Source organism: Calypte anna, chromosome 5 (assembly GCF_003957555.1).
Source record: "Calypte anna isolate BGI_N300 chromosome 5, bCalAnn1_v1.p, whole genome shotgun sequence".
Taxonomy (NCBI): Eukaryota; Metazoa; Chordata; class Aves; order Apodiformes; family Trochilidae; genus Calypte; species Calypte anna.
The window spans coordinates 4,048,109-4,069,094 of NC_044250.1; the positions used below are offsets into that span (position 1 = coordinate 4,048,109).

The window sequence follows — 20,986 nt, forward strand, 5'->3', positions numbered from 1 at the left end:
GGAATTGATTGTGGGCTTTTGAACTGTGCAATAGAAAGCTAATCTGATGTTAGTTGGGACTCTTGACCAAATGTTCCTAGCTTATTATGTCCTCTTGGCTATGTGCTTCCAATCTATTGTCCTTATTTTCCATGGAATACTTTAGACAAATTGTGTAACTATAAATAATTGATTTTTTTCAGAAAAAAAAAAGAGAAAGCCATATAGGTCCTGTCTTTAGAGCCCACACAAATCCAGTAAGCCTACTGAAGTCTACTGGTGTTGTCTCCTTCAGCATAGGCAGAAATGTCCTATAAATGCTGTAGTAGCCATGAAGAATGCATTTAAGGAATAGAAACAAAATGTAAGCAGAGACCATCTTCCTCTTGTATAACAAATAGAAAAAGGCTTTATTAAGATCTCTCTAGCAAAAATGTGGATATTTATAACTGAAACTTCCAGCATATAGAAATATGCCCTTTTTTATTGCTGACAGTTTTTCTGATGCTGTCAGAGCTGCCTGGAACCTTTCAGAAATGCCATATTTTGTGTTGATATGAATAGAGAAAATTTGTATTTACCTGTAATTGTTGATTTATACTGTTAGGTATTTGTGCATCTGTATTTCTAAATACATGACAAATAAATCCCTTTTACTTTTCATGTGTTCTGAATTAGTTTTATAAGGTTTTTTTCACTTGCAAAAACGTTTGCAATGTGGTGTGGGTGGCTTTTTGCAGAAAACATTACCTTGAGCAGCCAAAAAGCTTTGCATGGCCCCCACACCAATAACAGAAGGTATTTTTCAAGCATCAGGAAACCAAAATATGGATTCCTCTGTAAGGTTAAGCGAGAAAAATGGAAGATTTGACAGAAATATGGTTGCCTGAAGTTTGCTGACTTTTATGTCCTTTTTTGAATCTTATTCATATCTCTGATTGCAGTGATTAGCCATTAGCAGGGTTACAGATTAAAAGGTGGAGCAGCTGTAATTCTCCATCATTTCAGGTGCCCAGGAGCAGCTCCAGCCTGCAGATGCTTGAACCTCATTAGCCTAAAGTAGCACCTGTGTTTTGAAGAAAGATAAAGGTCTGTTTAAAAGTTAAGCAGGTGACTTTATAGCTGCAAATTTCATCATGATTGAGTTTTAGTCTCTTGTTGAAGGTGTAACTAATGCAGCCACTAGCAGAGACTTGGCCTTGTGTAGTGAGTGTTCTGTTAGTATAGGTGGTGTTGGGTTGTGTTCCTTGTCTCCTGCTGTCTCAGATGTTATTCAACTGTTGTTTTTTACATAAGGGCACCACAGATGTTGTCTGCAGATGTTGCAGATGTTGGTGTGCTGTTTGCTTGGTTGGGTCCAGAGGGATGCAGTGTGGTCCCAGCTTTCTCCATGGCAGCCTGAGAATAGTGCTTATGTCAGGAGTTTCTTATTCATTTCATTTTCCTCAGACTTTAACAGGAAATGGTCCATGTTTTCTCCTTGTGCTGTATTTTCTCTGAGATTTCAGGAAAAAAGAGATATTGGGTGTACTCTGTACTCCATGTGTTTCCAGACCAGGCTGTGTTTGGGTGGAAGGTGCTTTTCTGCAATTTTTGGATGCATTGATTCTTCATATAACAGAATATGCAACTAACCATCTACTTGAAACTATTTTCTGGTGCTTTTTATGTGATTGTTATCTCTGTAGGGCCATGTACTATTGAAACAAAGTCTGTTAGCTTCTGAGGATTCTAATCATCAAGATAAACTTATTTTTATTAGGTTGTCTCTGTACAAAGCAGAGGTAACTCTAATACTTATCTTCAACCACCATGGATGTGCTGTCAGGGAACACCCCCCACATCCAAACATCAGCATCTCCAGGCCCTTGGAGCTATCAGAGTGGACTTCTGTTCAAGTTGATGCAATTGCAGCTGCCTGAAGCAAACAGATAACCAGGGTTGACTTTCCAGTGGCAGCTTTTTCAAGTAAAAAGTTTTCTGGAGCAATTTTTTCAAAGGCCTTCAAAACAGAAACGTATTTTAATGTAGGCATGGGAGACTCACAGAGTTGATATGTGTCTTGATTCCACAGTCATACAACACAGGCAGCAGAGATATGGTTAATAAGAGATGATTAATTTCTTGCCATTGATGCTTCAAGGGCTTTTGGAGGCAGATGGGCATCCTCAGATAAAAGCTGAGGAAAAATTTATAGTCGTTGCTTCACCAGCAACCAGGTGTACACTCAGAAATTAAGTTACTTTTGAGGATTTTGAAGAGGTTTGTGAAAGTTTTTGGAAACTGAAGAAGGTTTCTATCCAGAAGGAAAATATTAGGCTTTCATGTGTAGTTTGCTGGCTTTCACTGTAGCCTGGTGCCTAGGGACAGGAGGGCTGGAGCTTCAGAGAATGATGGGTCTTTTCATAACTTATACCTTACTCGTGCCTTCAGAAAAAATCCATTTAGAAGGTAAACCAGCAGTTAGCATTTGATACTTCCTATTTTACTACCCTGTAATTTTCTGAGAAACTTTTACTATTTTACGATTTCAGAAGAATGAGAAAAACTAAAAAAAATAAAACAGAAAGTTGTAGTATTGTCATTTTATAGAGGGAAACAGTGGCACAAAAAAGTGACCAATCTCTTTGACTTTACCAAAGACAAAGCCCAGAATAGAGGTGGCTATAGCCAGGATGTCTGGGTAACAGAAATGCACTGATGCTGAAGATAATTTGCAGATTTCATAAATAACCCAACTTGTCTGTAAGCAAAGAATGGGACTGTTGTTTTAACTGCTCTTCAGAAATGGTGCCTGTTTCTTGACATGGATATTAATAATTTAGGGGAATGAGTGTTGGTTCAGAGAATTGCATCCTACAGTCCTTCTCTGTAGACGTGCCAGTTCTTTTTATCTCTGATCATAAGTTCCTTTTCTGTTTATCATACAACAAACAGAAATCACAGAGAGGTGATGGCTTCAATCAGACTGAATGATTCCTGAGCATGGCAGCATATTTATTTGTATATACATATGTGTGTGTAAAGGAAATTAAAAATTACTTTCTTGTCTTTCTGAATCTCCTTTCTTGTGCTTCTCATTTTCAATTGAAAAGAAAATGGTCAGAGTAAGATATGACCTCAGGATTTTGTCCAAGCTCTTCCCTCTTAAGTCCTTTGGGATGCTGCTGCTTGCAATTCCATTCATTTCTCAGTGTCCTTGTCTTCCAGATTGTTCCCTAATCAGACAGTACTTACATTTACCATGACAGTGAAGCAAAGGCAGGTCGTCAGATCAGTGCTTGAATGGGATATTTTGGGAAATTAGTCATGGTTTCCTTTGAGTTTTAACAAAACTTGAGCCCACCTTCATGCTTACTTCCCAATGTGAACTCCAAGTGCTCTGAAGGATGATCTCCAATGAGAGAGAAGAAAACCCAAGATAACTCACTGCTGACAGAATCTTAAGGATTTTCCATCTGGAATAAAAGACTTTTGTAGCTTGACAGAAAATCAATGCTTTCTCATTCTTATTAGGCCTGTAGCAACATCATCTATAGACATCTCTGCACCAGGGAAAACTTAATTTACAGTTCCCATCATTGTAGCCATGTTGCTGCTAAGAAATCTTGGAATTCTTCATGCAGATGAGGTTTGCTTAATCTTCCTTGTACTAGAAGCATCAGGATGTCTCATGGAAGGCAGGTTTCCATGGCCAGCTTTGTTGCTAACTTTTCAAATTAAAAAAAAAAAATTAAAAACCTGACCTCTGTTTTAAGTTTGACTCTGGGAAGGGGGCTTTGTCAGTGTTAAATCGTTCAATATTGCCAGCATCTGTCTGTCTGCAGGAGTGGTAAATACAATTATTTACATTGTCAAAGTCCTAGAAAAACACAGCCGGGTATAATCTCTTGTGTATTTTGCCAGAACACATATTTTTACAACTGGGAAATCCTTTGTTTATATTTGAAGTGCTGAGAAAGGCAATCAGCTAATTTTGGTGCTTATGTTTGAGCAGGAGTGTTCTTGTGTGTACACCAGGGTACCACAAAGGTCTTCTCATTCTAGTTTGAATATAAACACAAGAAAACGACTGGCAATAACCAATAAAAGTAGGAAGAGGGAGGGAGAGATTATGGAGAGGGGGTTTCTTTTAAAAGAAAACATCATTCAGCTTCAGCTGCCTGCTAAGCACATCCTTGGAGAGTAGCTTGATACTTTTGCTGACTGATCCAGGAGACTGGAGTGGGAAGAATACAACTGTGGTACAGTTTCTTAAAAGATGAAGTGGAGAACAGGAAGCCCTTGAAGAAGCCCAGAATTCAGGGTATTTAAGGCGTCTGAAAATTGGAAAAGAGCTGAAGTGAATTACTAAGCAGAGCATAAGCTAACAAATAGAAATGTAAGCCTGAATTTATCAGCTAAAGCCAGGCACGTTTGAGTGTTTGTGTGCATCTGAGTTTTTTCCTAAAAGCAGAGAATTAGCAAGTGATATATTGCTTTGATGCTCTTTAAAAGAAAATGGTGGCAATCTGTATAATTTTGCTATTTAAAACACTAGAAAATATATGTTGGATACCTGTTCTGCAGATATTATCAGTGGTGTTCTAGAAACATTTGCGTTCAATGGAGAGATGCTCCCAAATGGGTTAATTCAGAATCTTTAAAAAATAAGTACTTTGCTCCTGGTTTAGAGGCATTACCTCTCTCTGTGGTCTACAGAAGGCTAAATTTAGTATGCAGTCCTTTGAACACCCCTTATTTCCTGGTATATCACCCCTTGTTTCCTGTTATATTTGAGTAAATCCCTGGTTCCAGAAAGGGATATATTTTTTTCTCTCTCAGTATATGGATGGCATTATGATGTTTGCAGTTCCATAACTGAAGACTACTGAGAAGGATTCCAGATGTTGATCTTTGTCTCTTGTCCTTTGTATGGTTTTAAGAAGTTTCATTCCATCTGCTTGATTCCTCTGAACAAAACTTGAAATCCAGCAGTGCAAAGGTGTAAAATGTTCATGTTTTCTTTTTGCAATCCTGCTGCATGAGGATTCCTCCTAGGAATTGCAGCAAGAAACGAAAAGCTTCAGGGTCAAGTTGCACTCCACCTCTACCAGATGCTTTACTTAAAACAAAATATAGTAGTAAAGTGGAGGAGCTGCAGCAAATTAGGCTCAGTGGCAGCAATTAAGAGTTGAGAAACAAATGCAAAATGTGGCCCATTTGTCTGGAAGACTCTTTGGGGTTCAGTGGTATGAATGGTAGTCTGAAATATAAAATATTATTACTTGCTATTAGCACACGTAAGAACAAGTGACAGTGACAACTAAGGGCTTGCTGTTAGGGCCTCTCTTGCATTCACTTGCCTTGTATTTATGCTTTTTACTTTTGGTGATGGGCAGTGATGTCCAGGTTGATCTTCACAGCCAATCTGCTTCTTCCTAGGTGTTTGTCATATGTATGCTCTGTCTCCTCAGAGCTTTTTTTTTTTTAGATTTTTGTCCTAGTTTTATACCTTAAAAATCTGCTGTCACCACACACATCTTGTTGAGTCTTATAACTGAAGCAGCCCCTCCAGCTGATTTCCACTCCAAACTCTGTGTTCAGCCATTGTAACATCCATGTTATTCCACTTGCTTGTCAAATGCCCCTCATCATCACACCAAAAACCTCACTGTCTCTCTTGTCATTTTTTTTTTTCTTTTCTTCTTTTTTTTTTTTTTCCTTGTAGAGCATGATGAGTGTGGCAGTGAGCAGCATAACTGTGATGAGAATGCAATCTGTACTAACACTGTCAGGGGACATAGCTGCACCTGCAAACCTGGATATGTGGGGAATGGGACCATCTGCCGAGGTAAGGCTGCTCTTCTGGAAACCCCATGGAAGTGGCAGACTCTATTAATATTTTCTGACAGTCACCTGCTTTCTGGTAACTTGTGATGGCTGGGTTCTGTCAATGAGTTGCTGGGAGATTTATCATCATGGAACTGTTGGGAACTGATTTGTGCATAACTTCTTGGCAAGGAGGAAATATTTTTGCAATGCAGGAAGAAAAGTACTTGTCATTTACTGTCACTGAACACTGTAATTTGGGCTTGTATTATTCAGCCTTTAAGTGCTGTTCATTGCCTTGTAAGCTTTAGATGGTATGTGCTATCACCTTTGGCTTTTAAAATTCAGTCAGATTCCTTTAAATTAGGATAATTGTCTTTTATGCTAACATCCAATGGTTGTTTGACTACACATATCAGATCAAGCAGGGGGTTCTTAAATCTTTACCTATAAATGTGTTTTTTTAAGATTTCTTTTGTTACATAAACAAGAGATACTGATATCCAGACAAGCTTTCTGTGAAATGATGTCATTTTTTGAGGATGGCTTTTTTTTTTTTTTTTGGTTCCTGTAGAGAAAGAGAAGTGAATGTGTAAAGACAGAGGAGGCAATGCATTAAATAGTTGTCTATGTAATGAATTACTATTGAAGTACTCAAGCATTCCCAAATTGTGGCTGTCTCATAAAAAGTTAATTTTTGCCTTGTCTGGGCCTGTAGCCTTTCTGACTTTCTAAACAGGATTGCAGTAATAGAAAATTAATTTTTAATTTTGTTTTGAAATTAAAACTATTGAAATTGAGGAATGTAGTGGGTAAAGTATTCTGTACTTAATTGGGGGGCACGAGAAGCAGGACATTAATTTTCCAGAATGATGTGAATTTGCCACAGAAGATAGGTTCTGTTGAAGTCTGAGTTGTGGATAGTACATATTACATATGTATTTTTAGCATGCCTTGAATTGCACATGTGAGGGTACTGATGGCTGCCTTTTTGAGATAGGTGTGTGGGGAAGTAGAGGAATTCTGATGCTTTCTGATATTCTGACAGGGAAGCATAAATGGAAAACTGGAGGTGAAAGAAAAGTGGTTTCAGTGTAATAATTAATGAAGTCACTAGGGATAGTAATGCATGGAATAGTTACTACTGCAAGGTAACTAAAAGGAGAATTATGTGTGTTTTAGTAAATGGTAAAACACTTTATGTCAAATACTGGTCTGAGTTTCTCAGCCTGGGGTTCTGTGCTCTCTTGAGGTTTTTACATTTGCATGGCTAATTTAAGAAATGTTCCCATTCTACCCACAGTAGCACCAGAAACATAACTTTTGCCCTTTTTTTAGTTTTTCCCAAGTTCACTAGTGATACTTTGTGAGTGAAATCTGACTAAAAAGTTAAGAATAGCAGAAAAATTCAGTTACCAGTCACATAGGTTTCATTGCACAAGTGCCAAGGTTTGCACAAGGGAGGGGAGGTGTGAACATGTCAGGATCACTAGAAACTGCTTATGATTTCAAGTAGTAATTTTGGGGTTTATCTTCAGGTATTATAAATATGAAAAATATAAGAAAAATTACATGTAAGTATAATGTAATACTGTCTGAAGATTAATGATAAACATTTTTCTCTGAATCATCTGTGCTTTATGAACATTTACGTGTTATAGATGTGTATGTACACAAAAGTGTGCAACTACTACTGAAATGCCATCTCTGTAATTCTGTAAGAAATCCTATTAATATTGTCCAGCAGAAACATAAATAGAGAAATGATAATTTTATGATGAGAGAAAGAACTGGCTTGGTGCCTGAGTCTAGAATCTATTATAGCTTAAAAAAAAGGGCAATAAAGAATGGTAATGTTTCTCTTTGACTTTACTGGAAAAAAGCTGTGATAGCATCCTGGGATTTTTTATAAAGCCTATTATTTTTATTTTAGAAATGAAAATGCTTGTGTAGTTAAATTGCATGGTGAACTACAGTAAATAAAATGAAATTTCTCTGGCAGGAATTTCTGCTGTTTGCATTTTTTGTGACAAACATGGAGAAATACAAAGGCCAGATATAATCTATATATGAATATTATGATTGCTGAGGATTTAGAAACAAAAACAAACAGCTGAAGAAGAAAGCAATATTTTATTTTTTTTTAAATCTGTATGATCAGGCTGTCACACTTCTTGAGTGCAAAAATAAATTTCGTGCTTAAAAAATTGCTTTACTGTAAAAGTGGTAGACTAGAAGACTGTAATTAAGGACTGGATTGTGTCAAATAGATGTGGAAACTGTCATGAAGGAAGGAGGTGGAAAAGGGCACAGAGACCAAATGCACTTCTGCATTAAAATAGATACTTCTCTAGCTGAAGTGACATAAAAATGGAAAGAGAAGTGGAGATGAATACAAGAAAATATTTATAAATACATGGTTACCAATATAGAGACAGTGGGACCTTATAATAGAGAAAAATAAGGCATTTCCTGTAGCACTTCAGAAAGCCATGGAAATTTTTAGCAATAGGTTTGAGGCTGAGTTGAACTAAAATGACCAGGCAGGACAATGCTGGGCTATCAGCATTAGTGAATTTGATGTAGTGCTGGACCTAGAATCAGATTCTATCTTAGGATTTCTTCAGAAAATAAAAGTAAAATAAGGAAATCCTTGCTGGAAGAAATGACAGCTTTAAAAGCAGAGGCCAGAGGTAGAACTAGTTGAATAGAGAGAGATTCTGAATCTACATGTCTGCTAACTTGCTCTTTTATGTGCATGGAACTTTTTAAAAATTCAAAAGAAGAAAAAGTGACTCAGGAATTGGAAGTTGCAGGTGGGTAATGGGAGACTTGTGTCATGCCCATTTACTGGAATTCTATGGAGGAGTTAAGAGAATTCATAGGTGAGGGTGTGAGATAAGGATAATTGTAGCAATTTCACTGAACTTCAGGCTAGGATTTAATAGCGTGGCTTAAGCTTAGGGCAGAAAGGAAAAGTGATAAAAATTGCTTTAGCAACTGAATGTTTGATTAAATAAAAAAGAAAAAATGTGGTGGATAAATGACTACCTGGTACAACACAGCAGTTGGCAGTCTGGCTGTCAGAGTGGATCTGGTGGGAAATCAGAGTTTAGAGGCAATGGGTAGATGAAAGAAGTCTTTGTTTCCTAGGACAACCTGGTTTATGAATAACTCATCACCTGTAGACAAGGTTGTACATGAGAGAGGAAAACTCTGTCATGGATAAAATGAGTCAAACCCATTGTCACGAGCCCGACTGAAGAACCAGAGTTGTTGAATACAGAAATAAATACCACATTTAGACATTACAGGCTGGGAAATATGTACAGGGAAAATGTCTTTCTCTTCTTGTTGTCTTCATAAATTCTAGTTCTAGTTCCACTAAATGGCCTTGCACATCATGCCATGGAAGTGACATTCTGAAGTGGGATGTGCTCTTTATTAGGACACAAAGGACTTTGTGCTTCACCATCTGCTTTGCCTTAACAAGCTGGAAGCTAGAAAATATTTGCTATAGGATGTACAATCCTACAGTTTAGCAGAAGTTTACTGTAGAGCTTGTACCTTGTACTGACTGAAGTCAAAGAAAGGAGCCAAGGTACATTGAAACATCAACAGGTTTTCTGAAATAATTTATGACATTTGGGATTAAATTCTTTACAACAAACAAAGTCCCCACACATCAGATGCTGTAGGGGTACAGATCTGAGTTTGCAACATGAGAAATCTGCAAGTCCCATCCAAGGGTTTGTTGCAATTATTTGTTTTCTTTTATACAAGGAGCCCTGGATGTATACAAGCTCTTGGTATTTTGTTTTGAATGTTTTTAAAATACAAATTCTGCCCACAAAAGTCTTAATTTATTAGCAGAAGAATAGAAGTGCTTTGAATGTACTCAGGTGGTGAACAGGAGCAATTCCTCTGAAGCATGGACAAGGTGTGTTTGCTAAACTTTTTTCATATATCTCTGTACTGGGGATTGAGCAGAATTCTAGCACTTAAACAACTGCAAATCTATTTTCATTGTACTTCTCTATTTTACTTGTATAGCTTCTCTAACAGGTATATTTAGTGTGCTATTACTAGCTCATTTACTGCTTTCTACTGAGTTGCAGATTTATTAGAATGATTACATGAGGTGGATTTAGTTAGAGTCATAAGCCTTAAAGCAAATGTGTACAATATGACCAATGCCTGGAGAAAGAAACAACAGATATTGTGAAATAAAAGTCAAAACAGTGTTTATTTTAGTTAGCAGTCAGGTTTTAGATTTGCTTATTTTTGCCAGAGTATAGAATATTATTCTTGACCCCCATTATACTCCTCTGCAGCATTTCACAGGAGACATTTAAGGGAATACAGCTCAGTGTATGGTGGAGTCTTAAAGATGAAAGCCATTATTTTTAGTTGTTTCAGGTCTTCAGGTGTAATCTGGAAGTGCAGATAAGTTTCTTAATTGTACTGTGGCTCTTTGTATGTATCTGCCTTGGAAGGTGTGTTTGGGAGTGTGGTTGTTCCTGATAAACTTTCTGGTCACTTCATTAATAATTTATTGGGAAAGTGATGTGAAAAGTGAGCAGATTTCAAACAGTTACTCTTATCTTTTAGAAGGTAAGAGGAATAAACATGTGGAATCTTTATTCATAATACACTCAGATTATTTACTGATGACCAGAGTATGTCACAGGCTTGCAAACCGCTTCTGCTTGATGTAAATCAGTACCTTGGCCTATTTTACACTGGTTTAATCACTAATTGTAGTTGGATGGACGTGTTTTAACAAGTGGCAGTCTGAGATCTTGCTTTCATTGGTGTTTTGTTCTTTGTTTCCAAGCAGGTATTTTTTAAAAGTAAAGTAATTCTTAATCAGAAATATATTTAATCTGAAAGATGCTCCCATTACAGCAACTGTGACTATTCCAGTGTGTAGGCAATATGGTGATAGTGTGGTAAATAGATGACTAAAGACAAAGACATTTTTACCTGTAAATAAAATTTCACCTGCTATGAAATGTACACGAGTGCTTTTAGTAAGATCTAAAGAAGAGAAGAAAAAAAAAATCAGTCTCTTTTATACTGACATCAGCAATGGTGAGGTAGATTAACTTTAAATGTCAGCAATGTGAGACAGACATGCTGATACCTTGATATTAAACATATCAGATCACTGTAAGGTGACTAACTGCCAGTTAGATGAACAGGCAAAAAACATAAACCTATCTGTTGGAGGTGGAGTTGAAAGCCTTTATGGAACATTGGAGTGCTTTATGAATATTATGTAGGCCAACACTGAAGGGGAAGGAAACACATCTTTCCCTGTAGCTACACTTTTGTAGCTGTAAAGCTTTGAATGGTTGATATGCTTGATAAATGTTTGAAATTCACTGTATCCATATAAATGAGAAGTTGAAGTTTTAATTTAAAAAATTGTTGTTCATGATTATTAAGTTATCAAGTGTGATACATTCATTAGAGTTGCTGTGCTTTTGTGCTCTTGTTTGTTAGATAAACTCCCCTTGTAAATTATTTGCCACATTTAAAACTCTTTCAGTCCTAATATTCTTGCTCTGGTTTTGGACTGTAAGAATTTAAAATAATTTTAACGAAATTAAGATAATTTATGACAGGCTTTTTTGCCCTTAAAATGTCATTGCTTAGATTTAGTTGTGTGATATTTTGAAATTCAGGTGTAGTTCTTTAAGAGCTAATGTGTACAAATCCACCACAAATTGTACAGCTTCCCAAAGGGTATAATGACTCCTGGGTCCTGTTCTGTGTGTGAGCTTGTTCATGATTGCTTAGAATGCACTTCAGTTATGAAACCAGATAATTTAAAAGCTGTGTTTATTGTGATCTCTCTGCTGTCACAGGTTGTCTCAGTGCCTGATTTATAGCCAGGTTAAAAAGCCTGTAGCACTGCTTGGTGCTTGCTGAGGAAGTGGTCTGCTCCAGAGCAACTCTTGTATGAGTACAAAAGCTGTCATTATCTGCCAGTGAAATATTTAAAGGTTGATCTGACAGATTTTTCTGCTTGTATGAGTAAGTCCAAAGGACTCAGCAGACCTTCTCATGAATGTTTATGAGGTTCCTAGGTTTAGATTCTGAAGTGGAGATTCTCGTGTTCATTCAGTTTCTTATTGTCTCCTCTTGTCTTTGGTTCATTTGGAATCATCAGCTCACTCTGGGATCACAGCTCTTGATGACATAAACAAAAGAATTATGAAGTGATGTTCCCCACCAGCTCCTGGGCAATAAAACCAGGCTGCATAGGAACATGAGACTATTTCAATATTCATTAGGTTATCTTTTAAGAGAATAGTTAATAAAGCAAAAATATGAAGGTTTTACTTTGTTCAATGTCTGCAGTATACATTGAAAGGGATCACTGACAATTTCCAAGGAGTTTTGTGAGGCTGTTGTTTACCCTAGCAGTGGAGTAGACCCCAGCCAAAAAACTTCTTTCAGCCTCTTGTTCCTATGAATCTCCCATGCTACAGTAAAGCAAGGTGAAAATATAAAGTATTTTGTCAATGTGACATATGCAGTCAGCACCTGATTCAGAATTCAGGCTGACAGGTCTGTTTCTAAACCACTGGGCTGTGATTTCTCCACAGAAACTATATACAGTACATTTAAACCCCCTGAGGAATCGAACCAAAGGAAACATTACGACTCCAAAATCAAGTATTTGGGGATATTTAAAATTTAGGTCACCTATCCAGTCTTAAGTCACTTGCATCCATAGATCACAGTCCTTACAGATAAAACCACAGGTTGTTGGGTGTTGTTTCATTCAGTGCAAATGATGCACTGAATATACAGAAATCACTGAAAGAGATGAAGTCCTGAAAGCAGGGATTCAGCTTCTCATTCCTGGTGTGACATTATTACTGTTAGCTACTGTCCCAGGAGTTGTACTGAAGTTAGGGTGTTGTCAGGTCCTCCAGACACCAATCTACATCATTCTCAGCACATGTGTTAGAGTTGACTTTCCCCCCTGCAGCTCCTGAAGTCCCCATTTTCTTCCCATTCAGAGATTTTGCCCTCTCCTCCCATGGTCTCACTTTTGTACCATTGTGAAACATGAGTGAATGCTGGAACAATATTGAGAGGGTGTGATTAAATATTTACAAACTGAGATGAAAAAGGCATATCTTTCAAATCTGTGTCAAAGTCTGGGGACAAGGGAGAATCTAAAAAAATAAAAACTTAAAAAATCTATGTCTTAGATTGAGAAATGGATGGATCCTTAATGATACAATGCACCTTCTGGTAGATAAACAGCAGAGGAAAAACTTTTTTAGATATGATTTGCTTGACCACAATACTGAAAATGTTATTTCATAATATGGGAAACTGGAATTACCCCACATGTAGGCATTGCTTTTGTTTGTGTCAGTGCTTTTGGTTGGCTTATTAATTTTGGAGGTTACGTGGATTCATTGAGCAAATGGGAATGACAAACCTGGAAGTTGTGCAGGATATTTGATGGAACAATTTGCACATTTTTATCTGGAAAGATTCCCCAGCTGAAATGTTTCACAGCAACACTGGTATTTTAGCCTCTGCAACATGCTGAGAAGTTGAGTTGTGTGTGTAGAGTTCTTCTCTAAAGTGTTTGATGATAAAAATAATAAATGTGGCTCTGCTAAGTGAGCATATGCTAAGTACAAGACTAATGGCAAGCTTAATGCCAATGGTACCTGAAAGAAATGTTGCAGTGAAAAAGAATCTATTCCAGAAACTACTAAAAAAAAAAAAATGGTGCTTTGCTTTGAAAACTGTATCATCAAAATGAATTATTAGATGAATTCAGTACACGAACGACATGATGAATGGGAATTAAAATAGCTTAGAACACATTAACTGCAGAGGGAATTAGAAGTTAAAGTAAACCAAGTAGAGGTGGGAATTGAAGGGGTCTCACTTTTAAACATGATTTAAAATTCAGTCATCCAAGAGTAGAAATGAACAATTTGTATGTCATAAAAGCTAAGAGTTTTATTTAGGTATTCCTGAAGGGCCAGAGCTGTGTGACCTATGTTGCTATTCTGCCAATAAATACTCCAGCATCTTAGTGTGTCACCTTGATGGGGGTTGCAGTTTTCTCTCTCTCTCTCTCTCTTTTTTTTTTTTTTTTTTTTTTTTTTTCCAGTTGTGTGCCTAAAGACGGGAATTTTCGGGCTGGATTTTTGAAGTTAAGCTTCAAAACTGACTATTTATTTGAAGGTCATGTTCTACCCAGGCACACCAAGCCATCAGGCAAGGCTTGAAACGTTAAAATTATGTAAAATTCAGAAATGCCCCTTTGTTGTTTAAAAAAGTAAGCTACATACATCCATACCTTTGTGCATGTCCATCTTATCCAGCTTATCTTCCTCTGTAGCCTGTTAATTATGTTGTAGCCTCAAGGGTATACATGTATGCCTCCCATAGATTATGGGATGTATTTGGTGCCACTGAAGAACAGACTGGATAACTGTGCTCAGCTGTCAGCTGTACTATTAAAATGTACCTGCCCATTCCCTGGAGCATATGATTTCAGTGTCTGATGGCTTTGTGAAGGAGCTGATGTGAGTAGAAGGCCCTGGACTGGAATAAAATGGCAGTTGGGTGTGGAGAACACTTGCAGAGTGTAAGCAGGCATTATCCATCCCCCTGCACTAATTATTATGGGTTACTGATGCTCATTAATATGCCACTTCTATTACTGAGACACACGGTTGTGCTGCTTTCCTGACACCTTTTATTTCCTCCCTCTGAACAGAACAAAGGAAGCAATAGCAGCCTGACATTGCCATGACATACGTTATTTCCCAGTAAAAGATTGAGGTAATCAAATCAGTCCTGCATGCACAGCACAGTATTCCCTCAGCCTTCAGAGAGAGGCAAGTGAGAAAATTCTTAATGTGGTAATTTTAGACCTGACTGAGCAAGGTATGTGTCTAACTAAAAGTAAGTGATTGACTCCAATGAGACTACTTACATAATTAGGCACTTAGGTTTTTTTTTTTTTTTAGTTTCATGCTGAATACACTTTGCTGTCTTTGTAGCACACAGGTTAGAAAAAGCCCAGACAGTAAACATTCATCTTTTGCTGTGAGAATGAAAGGGAGGTTGAATTCATCATATCTGAAGAAAGGATAACTGAATAGCCAAATTCACCCATCACTTATCTTCCATACTCAGCAAATGGAGCAGGCTGGGATTTCTAACAGCCACTCAAGATTCATTGGAAGGATTACTTCTTATTATCTTAAAAAAATAATCAATACTTTTTTATAGGAAATTTAATTCAGAGAGCAAAAGGTTATGAGCTAAGATTTAGAAACTGATTTTCAGTGACATCACAGAGAAGCAGTCAGAGCCAAAACAAAACTGAGTGGGAATCTGTAAGTGGTTGCTAATGGTTATTGAAAAGTGATTTTGAGTGCTCTATTGTTTATTTATTCTCTTACTGCTGTGAAAGCACCGGAATTCAGAAATGGCTCAGGTGGAAAGGTTTGATCCAGGTTTGAATCACTGAGCACTTGTACCCATTGCATTAAATGTTCATCAGGTGAAAGAAAAAGGAAAAGCACCTGCACAGAACTGGAGTAGAGGACAGGCAAAACACTCCCCATCTTATGGCTCCTTGCTGCAGGCACTCACACAGGGAGCTGGACATCCTTGGCTTGCTTTTCAGCTCCCAAGTTTCCCATGTGTTCAGTTGTGGGGTGAGATGGATAAAGACAGGAAACCTCTCTCGCTCCCCTGGTCACTGTGATTTTTTTGGAAAGAAATGGAGCTCTGGGTTTCGTAGAATCAGGTGGAGTTAACCCTCATACTCAACTCCAGGACAAATGCTTCAGCAGCAATCAGGAACCCCCTCACCTTGGTTCCCATAGACCTCTGTGGTTTCAGCCTTTTTGTGGAATTCATTGTTTTCTGTGGGACTCCCTGGCAGGCTCTTGGGGCACTTTGGTAGAGGGACAGTGGAGCTGGGAGTCCCACACAAACTGAGGTAGCTTGTTTTCAGCTTCTCCCAGCAAACAGCACCTCATTCTGTGCCAGAGGCTTACACAGTGCCTTGAGGCTTCTGTTAACCACAGGTGCCTGGAATCTCTGGAGGGCTTATTGAGGGGGTTGGGTTAAGGAAAAGAGCTCAAGAGCAGTGCTGAGGAGCACTTTTAGATGTATCTACCTGAATTCTGTCCATGTTGCACTCGAGGTATGCAGGTGGTTTTTATCTTTCCTTATGCTTTTTCCTCTGTGTATTGCTTATATTACTCTTCCTGTTGGTCTGGATGTCTACTGGGAGGGTGGTGATACAGTAAATTATACCCAGGGAATGAAATCAGTTGCATGAAAACAAGTGTAATTAGCTGTTGCTGATCAAGGTAAGTATGAAAAATTTGTCAACATCGTGTACTTAAAACCCAATTTTGCATATTAGAAAAAAGCACGATGTACATCTCCAAATATAATTTCATGTACTTTTATGATGTGTTTCTAAGCTCTGAACTGTTTTTCCTATAGGCTTCAAATTTTTTTATATTGCTGTGTTCTATCAGTCAGTGAGAAATCTGCTGCCCTTCAGTGCAAATAAATTGTGTTGTAGTATGTGACTGAGCTTAATGTTAGCAAACCTGGCATGGTGTATTTGCATCTGAATATAGTTATTCAATTGTTATTTAAATCTTAATACTCACTGTGACACTGTGACCCTGGTAATATAGCTGGAATCCTATCTCCTACGTAATACCAGACAGGTCCAGTCAAGTTCCCATCTGTTTTAGGTAGGCATGCTAGACACATGTTAGTGAGGTGATACAGAAGAGGAAAGATAATCTGTTCTTGTCTTGAAAATTACATTTGACAGATAATATTTCAAACTGCTGTAAGAGCTTAAACTGCTACTTCTCACAAAATCATGCAGGTATTGTGATAAAAAGCATCTTTATTAAGAAGATGCCATTTAAAGAACGTGTGTTCTTCTGCCTCCCCTGTTTATTTGTAGCATGCTGAAATGCTATGAAGTGGCATAGGCTGCATCCAGGTGTCTCATATTGGTGGTTTCAACATCCTGCAAAAGCAATGTTTATCTCCTCTTAGCTGAGGCATTTAAGCTGTCCCCTCGGTCACAGACTGGCTGCTGTACAGGGATTATTTTTGAAATTAATTTAAGGGGAATTATTTTAACCCTACAGCTGGTAGCACACTAATTTATAAAATGTTCAGTAGATGAAGGATGCTGAAGGTGGTGCCTGTGCTGGCTGTTACTCACATTTATGTGGACGGTGACATTAGCTCAGGGGGACTGTTGAACACCCATTTGGAAGCTTTAACACAGCCTTTGTAGAGTGTGCAGTGATAAATGGCTGTAGGTGTGGAAATTTCAGCAAAGTGAGCCATCTCCCTAGCAAGGAGGGAAGCAGAAACTTTCATCCAATGATATTTGGAGTCTGCTTGAACTCAGCAAAGGGAGAAGACTGAGAACATCTCCACCCTGTGCAGCTTTGTTACCACCACTCTCTTATCTTCTGTTTGCTCAGTGCTGCCACAGATATCTCTGGAGCATTGTGCAAGGTCTTCCTTTTCCTTTGTACTTAGTAAACTGAGGTCAATTTAGTATCTTTCCACTATTACTTTTGTTATTAAGATGCTGATACAATTAGCAGAGTTATTGTTGAGCAGAGCTTACATGCCTTTTCATGAAAATCCCCATTTAAAGAATAGACCTTATTCAGTCATGTTAGGTATTTCTCATTAAACTGTAATAATTTCAAGTCTTCCAGTAAGTCAGGTGAGACTTTTGCATGAACATATGATAATTCTAGTGGTGAGAGATCATATAAAAATATCTTCTGTTAGCAGGGTTATTTGCATTTCACTTGTGATTTCAACTACCTGACATGAAATCTCATTTATTGTGTTATTTCAAGGGTGGAGGGATATGAGTACTGGGTGTAAAATGATCTGAAGATGTGTAGATCTTGTAAGTTTGAACCAAGATAAAACATAATTTGATTTATGTTTTCCAAACCCAAAATCAGTGCAGACATTTGAAAGGTTCAAACCCAATCCTAGACAGCTGTAGCTCATATTTATTAATCATGCTATGTAGATGTATTTAAACAGTGCTGAAAGAAGTGTTTTTGCATCACAACTGCAATATTGTTTTTGTGTTTGTGACTGCTGTGTTGCCAAAATAAGGTTATATTGCAAGTCTGCTTCTTCAAAGTTATGTTAGGAGCCAGAATTTGTATTGTTAAATGAAATGTAGGGAATTCAAGTACATTTCAGTGCAAAAGAGTAGTAACTTGTTGAGCTGGACAAGTTCTTTAAAAGAAACAAGAACTATATAATCCACAATTTAAAGAGAGAGTTGACTCTAGCTTTTGACATGAAGCTGTTGTCTTTGTGTAGCTAAATCCGTACTGTGATCAGTTCATAAAGATGTGGAGCAGCTTTTGTGCCTTGTGTCACCTGGCTAGCTTCCACTTTGTCTCTAGCTATAAGAATAAATAATAAAATTACCTTTTATGAAGGCTGTAAGGCCCCATACTGCAGGGCTGTTGTACCAACCTGTGTGTGATTGGGACAGCAATTGAATTTTGAGACAAAGCAAAGTAAGATTTATTAATGTTTTCTTCTTCTGATGGATGCATTTGTTATGCTGCAGAGATCTGGTTTATTGATAGCACAATCTATGGAATTTCTGTGTTACAACAAATTTTCTGAAACTTCCAGCAGCTTTTATGGTGGTGATTGTAGCACCACAGAACCTTTTAGGTGGGAAAGCACACTTAAGATCATTCAGTCCAAACAGAGGTGGCTGTGGTCATCAGATGGGATGCAGGCTTTACTTTCATCAGCTGTTTTCATATGATCCCTTCTTACCCAGGTTGTGCAAGTTCTGCACTGCTATTGCTGGGCTGCTTGGTCACTATATGCTTTTGTATAATGTATATATATGCTCAATATTGAGTTGATAAATATAGGGAGAGGGAGAATCAAGCAAGTTCTGAGGCAGAGATGGAAACCTCAGCCATGCTCTGCTCAGTGCTCATCAAGTCAATCGGAGTGGTCAGGTCAAAACTGTCTCCTCTCCCCTGAAGGAGCCCCCTCTTACCCACTTGTTCAGTGCTTCTGAACACAGAACAAATGAACACTGTGTTCTCTACACACTGTTGTCAGTGTCTTAGAAGATGAGTTAATAAGGGCATGGAAACAACTCTGTCACTAACGCCTGTCAGTGCCTGCAGCCAGTGCTGCAGCGTGAGAACTGGGGAGAAACAGAAAATGTGGTAATCCAAGGAGGAAACATAATTCAACTGCCAATTCCTCTTCTTGTATCATCTTTTCCTTTCTGCTTTTAATGACACAGGCAGTGGACAGACTTTATCTCTTGGAGTTATTTTGGACTGTTTGGTTTTTGCTTTGTTTTTTTTTTTTTTTATATTTGTTTCTGGCTTTCGGATTGCTGCCATCATAGTGCAGAAAGGGCAGGACCTGTGGACTGTCCTGAGGGTGTTCTTAGAACAACCAACTAACTGAGTTGCACAGCAAAGGCTTTAGATTTGCTCTTCCACAGAATGAAAGTATTAACTGTTTCAGTGTATTTATTTTCCACTAGCTCTGGTTAAGGAGTATATTAAGGTCACTTTTCCTCCAGAGTCTCCCAGCTGGCAACATAAAATGTTGCTTGACTACCAGGACAGTATTTTTTTTGCTGTCCTATGCTGCTGAGGGTTAGCCTTGTTTTAGCTTTTTAGCTGATTGGCTGGAAGGATACCTCTGTGTATTTATTTGTTGATTTTTGAAGAACGCATGCTGTGAAATTAAGTGAATAGTTAAATACTAAACTGTTAAGCAGAAATGCCCATTCAGTGTCTCTTAGTTTAGAACTTATGAAGACAAATGCCTTCAATTTTAAATTCAATATACCACTAGAGACCAAAGAGACCATTATTTAAATTTTTTTCTCTGCTGTTTGACTTAGTGTGAATGAAATCTGGATTTGATAGTCCTCAAGGCAGAAGTCCTCAACTCAGTGTATGCACAGTGTAACACTGACAGGGCAGAGAAAATCTTCCTTTCCCTTTGGCAAGACAGAACTTCTGTCTTCCTGTCTGCATGAACCTTTATGTCCTTCTCATGAGATTTTTTGTTCTTCACCTGCTGTTTCCTCTTTCCAACCAAAAAACTTGAGAACATTCTGGTTGGAAACTTGTATTTCAGAGTTCTTTGCCACAAAATGTTGTTCATATAATGTCAATTTTACACATTTCAAGAAAAACATTTTCCTCTTACACTGGTTATTTCTTTTCCAACATTAGATGCACCTCTAATTGTGAACTTTATATAGGAGTATCAGTGTGGCCAGCTTGTACAGCAAGAAAATGTTTAATTTCCAATTAAGTATTGGGGAAGCAGTGGCTTGGGGGCAGGATGGGGAGAGGAATTTGTCAGTGATATTTGCTGAATGGGTGATTATTAGTGATAGGAGATACCGAAGCTTAATTAGAGTTTCTGATCTGGAAAATGTATTCAGTTTTTAATTATGTCTGGAAGTCTGGTATTTTACACCAGATTTTTTTCTTTTAATTAAATGTATGAATGTAAGAAGCAAAACTTTTAAATCTTACAACCTAGATAGATGAAGAGCAAGAAACTACATTGTCTACATTAAGCCATACTGAAAAACTTTACAGTGTGTAAGGTTGAGGAAGGTGGAAAAAGAAGAACTGCAATATAGAAGAATTGACCTGTAAGAAATGAAATAAATTGTAACAGTGTCCAGAACAAAGCTGCTTGACAGAACTCCAGGCATCAACCTATGTGATCTGGTATGTGGCAGTTCGTCCTTCCCTGGGTTGTCATACTGTCATCTTGGTTTTCTCATCTTTGATGTGACACCTATTCATCCAAGTTAAAATATGGAGAGCACTTAGAATTACACAAATTCTATCAAAGTCAGATGCAGATTAAGCAGAACCTTATCTGAAGTTGTTAATGAGTTGATTACTACAATGAACATAAGGATAGCTCAGGAATGTATCGGTTTCAGAGGACTTTACTCTTACTGTCCTTTGGTTTTTCTTTTCCTCTCCAGAAGTACTGCTCAGTTTGTTGTAACTTTTCAGTTGAACTACATTTTTTGAGTTCAGTTTTTGCAGTACCTCTTTTGCTTAGTCATCCATTAGGGTGC

General features: G+C 37.8%; 1 protein-coding gene across 1 annotated transcript in view; it reads left to right on the forward strand.

The window, feature by feature from the left end:
- NELL1 (neural EGFL like 1) overlaps positions 1-20,986 on the forward strand; it is a 229,156-nt gene that overhangs the window by 131,754 nt on the left and 76,416 nt on the right. The window contains exon 14 of the mRNA XM_030451154.1: positions 5,690-5,812. Coding sequence (XP_030307014.1) covers positions 5,690-5,812 — 123 coding nt within the window. The remainder of the gene's footprint in view (positions 1-5,689; positions 5,813-20,986) is intronic.